Here is an 8,482-nt window from a genome sequence, read left to right as displayed (position 1 = left end):
AAGGGCCGCAGCCAATCACAGCGCGTTGCCAGGCAGATCCCGCCCCCTCGGCAACGCTACGGCGGCGCAGGGCGGACAAGAGGCCTCAGGACGCGAACGCTCCGCGCCAAATTGGGGCAAAAAAGGGGAAATTGGCGATTTTTTTGCTATTTTTGAGCGCTGTTTCCGCCCGAAGGGTTTTCCCCCCCACACAGAGGGGGCTGAAAACGGCTGTTTTGCACAGAAGCAGCCGCGCGTTTCACTGAGGAGGGCAATGAGGCGTTTTGGGGTGAAAAAGGGCGATTTTGGTTAAAAACAGAGCGAGCAAAACCTCGCTTTTTCTGTCCCGCACTTAATTGAATTGCATTTAATTAATTGCCTCGGTTTTAACGCGGGGCTTCGATCCTTTTCCCCCCCTCTTTCCCCAACGGCCCCAAATTCCCGCCATTTTGCTGCAATTTCTTTTCATTTACCTCATTTTAATAATTAATTCATTATATTATTTATATAATATATATTGTATTTATTATCACATTTTATTTTTCGTTTATTTCATTTTTCATTTATTTTATTTCTTATTTCCTTTTATTTTTCATTTCTTTTAATTTTCGTTTATTTTTCGTTTATTTTTCATTTCTTTTATTTTTTATTTCTTTTATTTTTCATTTTCTTTTTCTTTTTATTTTTCATTTCTTTTATTTTTCATTTTATTTTTAATTTCCTTCTATTTTTCGTTTATTTTATTTTTATGAATTTTATTTTTCATTCCTTTTATTTTTTCATTCCTTTTATTTTTCATTTCTTTTATTTTTCATTTTTTCTGTTTTATTTCTTTTATTTTTTCATTTCTTTCATTTTTCGTTTATTTTTATTTCTTTTATTTTTTATTTCTTTTATTTTTTCATTTCTTTCATTTTTCGTTTATTTTTATTTATTTTATTTTTTATTTATTTTATTTTTTATTTCCTTTTATTTTTCATTCCATTTATTTTTCTTTTGTTTTATTTTTTCATTTCTTTTATTTTTCGTTTATTTTATTTTTCATTTATTTTTATTTATTTCATTTATTTTATTTTTCAATTCCATTATTTTGCATTTTATTTTTCATTTTATTTTAAATTTCCTTCTATTTTTCGTTTATTTTATTTTTCATTTCTTTTATGTTTTCATTTCTTTTACTTTTCATTTATTTTATTTTCCCTTTATTTTATTTTTCATTCATTTTATTTTTTATTTCCTTTTATTTTTCGTTTATTTTATTTTTCATTTATTTTTTATATCCTTTTATTTTTCATTTCTTTTATTTATCGTTTATTTTGTTTTTCATTTCTTTTATTTTTCATTCCATTTATTTTTCTTTTGTTTTATTTTTTCATTTCTTTTATTTTTCATTTTATTTTTTATTTCCTTTTAATTTTCATTTTTTATTTTTCCATTTATTTTTATTTATTTTATTTTTTATTTCCTTTTACTTTTCATTGCTTTTATTTTTCTTTTGTTTTATTTTTCTTTTGTTTTATTTTTTCATTTCTTTTATTTTTTCATTTCTTTTATTTTTCCATTTATTTTTATTTTTATTTATTTTATTTTTTATTTATTTTATTTTTCATTTCTTTTATTTTTTATTTCCTTTTATTTTTCATTCCTTTTATTTTTCTTTTGTTTTATTTTTTCATTTATTTTGTTTTTCGTTTATTTTATTTTTTCATTTATTTTATTTTTATTTATTTATTTATTTATTTATTTATTTTATTTTATTTTTATTATTCTATTATTTTTCATTTTATTTTTTAATTTCCTTTTATTTTTCATTTATTTTTCCATTTCTTTTATTTTTCATTTTATTTTTCATTTCCTTTATTTTTTATTTGTTTCATTTTATTGGTTTCATTTCCATTGTTTGATTTCATTTCCTTTGATTGTTTTTATTCACTTTATTTTCTTCTATTCATTAATTTTATTAATTTTTAATTTTATTATTAATTTTAATTAATTCATTTAATTTTAATATTAATTTTCTTTCATTTTCCTCTGATTCATTGACTTCATTTCATCACTTCATTTTCTTTTTATTTTCCTTTATTTTATTTATTATTATTTTTATTACTTGCCGTTATTAATTATTATATATTATATTATATTATATTATATTATATTATATTATATTATATTATATTATATTATATTATATTATTTCCTTTTATTTATTTTACTTCCTTTTATTTTCCTTCATTTTATTTATTTTTTATTAGTTTCATTAATTTTATTATGCTTTATTTTAATTTTATTTTCTTTATTTGATTTCATAAATTGTTATTAATTTTATTTCAATTAATTAATTCATTCATTAATTTTTATTAATTCTATTTTATTCATCCTGCTCCCTTTTATTTATTGCCTTTCATTTCCTTTCCTGTTTCCTTTTATTTCCTTTTATGTCCCATTATTTTATTTGGCTTCGTTTTACTTTTTTATTAATTTTATTAATTCCATTTTATTTTCCTTTATTTTATTTTCCTTTATTTTATTTTATTTTATTTTATTTTATTTTATTTTATTACTTTTATTACTTTCATTTTATTTTTTATTTTCCTTTATTTTATTTTCCGTTATTTCAATTTATTTTATTTTATTGATTTTATTAATTCTATTTTATTTTCCTTTATTTCATTTCATTTTATTTTATTAATTTCATTAATTTTATTTTATTTTCCTTTATTTTATTTTCCTTTATTTTATTTTATTTTATTTTATTTTATTTTATTTTATTTCATTAATTTTATTAATTTTATTTTATTAATTTTATTTTATTTTATTACTTTTATTACTTTCATTTTATTTTTTATTTTCCTTTATTTTATTTTCCGTTATTTCAATTTATTTTATTTTATTGATTTTATTAATTCTATTTTATTTTCCTTTATTTCGTTTCATTTTATTTTATTAATTTTATTAATTTTATTTTCCTTTATTTTATTTTATTTTATTAATTTTATTTTATTTTTCTTTATTTTATTTTATTTTATTTTATTTTATTTTATTTTATTTTATTTTATTTTATTTTATTTTACTTTATTTTACTTTATTTCATTAATTTCATTTTTATTTTATTATTTTATTTTATTTCCTTATCAGTATTTTATTATTATTATCATTATTATTATCATCATTATTATTATTTTATTTTATGAATTTTATTAATTTCATTTTATTTTCCTTTATTTTATTTTCCTTTATTTTTTATTTCCTTATTATTTTATTATTATTATTATTTTATTACAGTTATTTTATTACTGTCATTTTACATTATTACTATTATTATTACTATTATTATTATTATTATATCAATGTTATTAATATTATTATTACTATTGTTTTATTCACATTAATTTCTGCTTTTGTTCTCATTAATTTTTATTTGATTTCTCCTTTCTTTTCAAATAAAACAATAAATAAAATAATAAATAGAATAAATGATGAAATAAATAGATAAATAAATAATATATAACTAATATATAATTATATTAATATATAATTAATAATAAAATAAAATAAAAAATAAAAAATAAAAAATAATTAAAAAATAAATAAAATAATAATAATAAATAAAATAATAATAATAATAATAATAATAATAATAATAATAATAATAATAAATAGATAAGATAAATAAACAGAATAAATAGTAATAAAATAATAATAAAATAATACAATAAATAATAAATAAATAATAAACGAAATAATAAGAAATAGAAATAATGAATCAGCAGTAATTAATTAAAACTAATGAAATGAAATCAAAACTAATGAAATAACATTGATGGCATTAATTAATGGTAATAAAACGTATAAAAATCAACGCGGTAATTAGTAATAAAGTAATGGGAATTTTATTAACACATAAAATAATATCAATAATATCAATAATGCCATAATATAATAAAATAATAAATAATGAAATAATATCAATGAAATAATAGGAAATAATAAATAATGAATTAATGAATAACAATAAATTGTCAATATAAAATGATAAATAATGCGATAATTAATGATAATAATGAAATAATATCAATATAAAATGATAAAGAATGAAATAATGATTACAATAGAATAACAAAATATTATTATAAAGAATAATTATATAATTAATAATAATAATAATTTTATGATTAATTATAAATAAATAAACATTATAAAATATAAAATAAGCAATAAATAATGAAATTAATAAAAGAATAAATGATGAAATAATAACGAAATAATAAAGCAATAGAACAATAAAATAATGGAAAAATGATAAAATAATGACTAATAAAGCAATAAAATGATAAAAGTTATAAATAATACAATTAATAACAGGATAAAACAATAAAATAATAAAGCAATAATAAAATAATGAATAAAAAATCAATGAAATGGTAAAATAATAAATAATGAAATTAATAAAAGAATAAATGGTGAAATAATAACAAAATAATAAAATAATAAAATAATAAAATAATAAAATAATAAAATAATGGAACAATGATAAAATAATGACTAATAAAGCAATAAAATGATAAAATAATCAATAATAAAATTAATGAAAGAATAAATGATGAAATAATCACAAAATAATAAAAAAATAATGACTAATAAATAATAAAATAATAAAGAATAAAATTAATAAAAGAAAAAATGATGAAATAATAACAAAATAATAGAATAATAAAACAATAAAATAATAAAGCAATAATAATGATTAATAAAGCAATAAAATGGTAAAACAATAAAAAATAAAATTAATAAAAGAAAAAATGATGAAAAAAATCAAAAAATAATAAAATAATAAAATAACAAAATAATGACTAATAAAGCAACAAAATGATAAAAATAATACATAATAAAATTAATAGAAAAATGATGAAATAATAATAAAATAATAAAATAATGAAATAATGAAGCAATAATAAAATAATGAATAAAAAATCAATTAAATGGTAAAATAATAAATAATGAAATTAATAAAATAATAAAATAATAAAATAATAAAATAATGAAATAATGAAATAATAAAATAATAAAATAATAAAATAATTAAACAATAATAAAATAATGAATAAAAAATCAATAAAATGGTAAAATAATAAAATAATGAAAATAATAACGAAATAATGAAATAATGAAATAATAAAATAATAAAATAATGAGAGAATAATAAAATAATGACGAATAAAGCAATAAATTGATAAAATAATAAAGAATAAAATTAATAAAAGAAAAAATGATGAAATAATAATAAAATAATAGAATAATAAAACAATAAAATAATAAAACAATAATAATGACTAATAAAGCAATAAAATAATAAAATAATAAAGAATAAAATAATAAAATGATAAAATAATAAATAATGAAATTAATAAAAGAAAAAATGAGGAAATAATAACGAAATAATAAAATAATAAAATAATGAAATAATGAAACAATAATAAAATAATGACTAATAAAGCAATAAAATGATAAAATAATAAATAATAAAAATTAATAAAAGAATAAATGACGAAATAATAACAAAATAATAAAATAATAAAGCTTCGCTGTTAATTATCTGATGATTGACGACAGCTAATTGTTGGCTGGACTTGATGTTCAATTAAACATTAATTAAGCGCTAATTAAACATTAATTAAGCATTAATTTACCCCTTTCTCACCACTGCGCTCGTTAAAGCTTTCCCTGCTTTGTTTAATTAACATTTCATTAATGCATATTAATCCTTCCTACATCTTCACATACTAATGAAGAACCTAGTAATTAACCGGCCTCCAATTAAATGATTGCTGCTCTAATTAAGCGCTAACGAGCGAACCCAATAAAGCTTTGAGGGCGGCAGAGGCGTGGCCTCGATTTGCATATGCAAATAAGGGAGGGGAGCGGCAAAAAATGCCTTCTGCTTATGAGAATGAAAGGGGGCTGCAATGCGGTCCTCCAGCCGGCAGGGGGCGCTGATTGCGGTCCTCCAAGGCCGAAAAAGCTGCAAAAAGGAGGAAAAAAAGGCGAAAAAAAAGGCAAAAAAAGGCAAATTTGGGGCAAAAAAAAAACCCCTGGAAACAGAAAATGCTGATTTTGGGGGGGGGAAGAGGGAAAACGGCGCCGATTTTGGGGCAAAAAGGGGCAAAAAAGGGCAAAATAAAAGCATGGACCTCCCTTCTGTCTCTATGGGTCTCTGTGGGGTCTCTATGGGGTCTCTATGGGTCTCTATGGAGTCTCTATGGGACTCTATGGGGCGTCTATGGGTCTCTATGGGATGTCTATGGGGTCCCTATGGGGTCCCTGTGGGGTCCCTATGGGGTCTCTATGGGGTCCCCACGGGGTCCCTATGGGGTCTCTGTGGGGTCTCTATGGGGTTTCTATGGGGTCTCTATGGGTCTGTATGGGGTATCATTGGGGTCTCATTCAGGTTTCTATGGGGTGTCTATGGGGTCTGTATGGGGTCTCGATGGGGTCTCTATGGGGTCTCTATGGGATGTCTATGGGGTCTCAGTGGGGCCTCGGTGGAGTCTCTATGGGGTCCCTATGGGTCTCTATGGGGTGTCTATGGGTCCCTATGGGGTCTCTATGGGTCTCCATGGGTCTCTATGGGATGTCTATGGGGTCTGCATGGGTCTCTATGGGGTATCATTGGGGTCTCATTCAGGTTTCTGTGGGGTGTCTATGGGGTCTGTATGGGGTCTCTATCGGGTCTCTATGGGGTCTCTATGGGTCTCTATGGGGTCCCTACGGGGTCCCTATGGGGTCCCTATGGGGTCTCTATGAGGTCTCTATGGGGTCTCTATGGGTCTCCATGGGGTCTCTATGGGTTGTCTATGGGGTCTCTATGGTGCCTCTATGGTGCCTCGATAGGGCCTGTATGGGGTGTCTATGGGGTATCTATGGGTCTCTATGGGGTCTCAATTGTATCTCTATGGGTCTTTATACGGGCTCTGTGGGGTCTCAGTGGGGTCTCTATGGGATGTCTATGGGGTGACTATTAGGTATCTATGGGGTGTCTATTGGGTTTCTATGGGATGTCTGTAGGGTCTCTCTGGGGTCTCTATGGGATGTCTATGGGGTTTCTATGGGGTGTCTATGGGATGTCTATGGGGTCTCTAAGGGGTCTCTACGGGGTGTCTATGGGGTCTCTATGGGATGTCTATGAGGTCTCTAAGGGGTCTCTATGGGGTGTCTATGGAGTCTCTATGAGGTCTCTATGGGGTCTCAATGGGTCCTGGCTGCACCAGGCCGTGTGTCAGCGGCTCCATCAGCGCCGTCTGTCCTTCCCCACAGGCCTGATGGCGGCCGTGACGTTGGACGAGTCTGGGGGCGGCCTGCAGACACCCGGAGGGGGGCTGAGCCTCGTCTGCAAGGCCTCCGGATTCACCCTCAGCAGTTACCCCATGTTTTGGGTGCGACAGGCGCCCGGCGAGGGGCTGGAATTCGTCGCAGCTATTAGTGGTACTGGTAGTGGCACAAGCTATGGGGCAGCGGTGCAGGGCCGTGCCCCCATCTCGAGGGACAGCGAGCAGAGCACAGCCAGCCTGCAGCTGAACACACAGGGCTGAGCACAGCGCCCCCTGCTGGTGTGTGAAAGCTGGTGCTGGTTGTGCTGGTGCTCGTGCTGGTCGCATCGACGTCGCTCCTGGGTTTTTTGTTGTCACCCAGAGCCCAGGTTGGGAGATCGGAGACCAATGCATGGAGCTGAGCTGAGAACAGACAGAACTCAGCTCGAATCTGCAGCAGGGAGCAAACAGGGATGGAACTGAGAGCAGGGATGGGAGAAAATGTGAGGGAGAAGGAGGTGGAGGTGGGGAGGGTGGTGAGGATGGTCGTGGTTGTGGTCATGGTTATGGTCATGGTTATGGTCATGGTCATGGTTATGGTCATCATTATGGTCATGGTTATGGTCATGGTCATGGTTATGGTCATGGTTATGGTCATGATTATGGTCAAGGTTATGGTCAAGGTTATGGTCATGGTCATGGTCATGGTTATGGTCATGGTCATGGTTATGGGGATGGTGATGGAAACAGCCTTGTTGGGGACAGAAATTCTTCGCTCCCAGCATGCAGCTCTGCACCCCAGCTTGAAGCTTCCCAGCTGCAGATGAAGACGTGGCCCTGTGACGGCCATGTCACCAGCAGCACAACCCCAACCACCACACCAAGCATCACTACCAGCATATTTCGCGCACCAGCAGGGGGCGCTGTGCTCAGCCCTGTGTGTTCAGCTGCAGGCTCACCGTGCTCTGATCGTTGTCCCTCGAGATGGGGGCACAGCCCTGCACCGCTGCCCCATAGACTGGGTCACTACCATCATACTCAATACCTGCGACCCACTCCAGCCCCTCGCTGGGCGCCTGTCGGACCCACATCATGTTGTAACTGCTGAAGGTGAATCCAGAGGCCTTGCAGACGAGGCTCAGCCCCCCTCCGGGCGTCTGCAGGCCGCCCCCAGACTCGTCCAACGTCACGGCCGCCAT

The 8,482-nt window shown here is 28.3% G+C and overlaps 1 gene segment (V, D, J or C); it reads right to left on the bottom strand.

Moving 5' to 3' along the window:
* Positions 1-8,212: 8,212 nt before the first annotated feature.
* On the bottom strand, positions 8,213-8,482 carry LOC125687513 (immunoglobulin heavy variable 3-30-like). The segment is given in 1 exon segment: positions 8,213-8,482. A coding segment is annotated over 1 exon segment (270 nt).

This window comes from Lagopus muta, assembly GCF_023343835.1.
Source record: "Lagopus muta isolate bLagMut1 chromosome 35 unlocalized genomic scaffold, bLagMut1 primary SUPER_35_unloc_2, whole genome shotgun sequence".
NCBI classification, from domain to species: domain Eukaryota; kingdom Metazoa; phylum Chordata; class Aves; order Galliformes; family Phasianidae; genus Lagopus; species Lagopus muta.
Note: the sequence above shows the minus strand (reverse complement) of the source record. Positions and strands in the feature narration are given on the sequence as shown.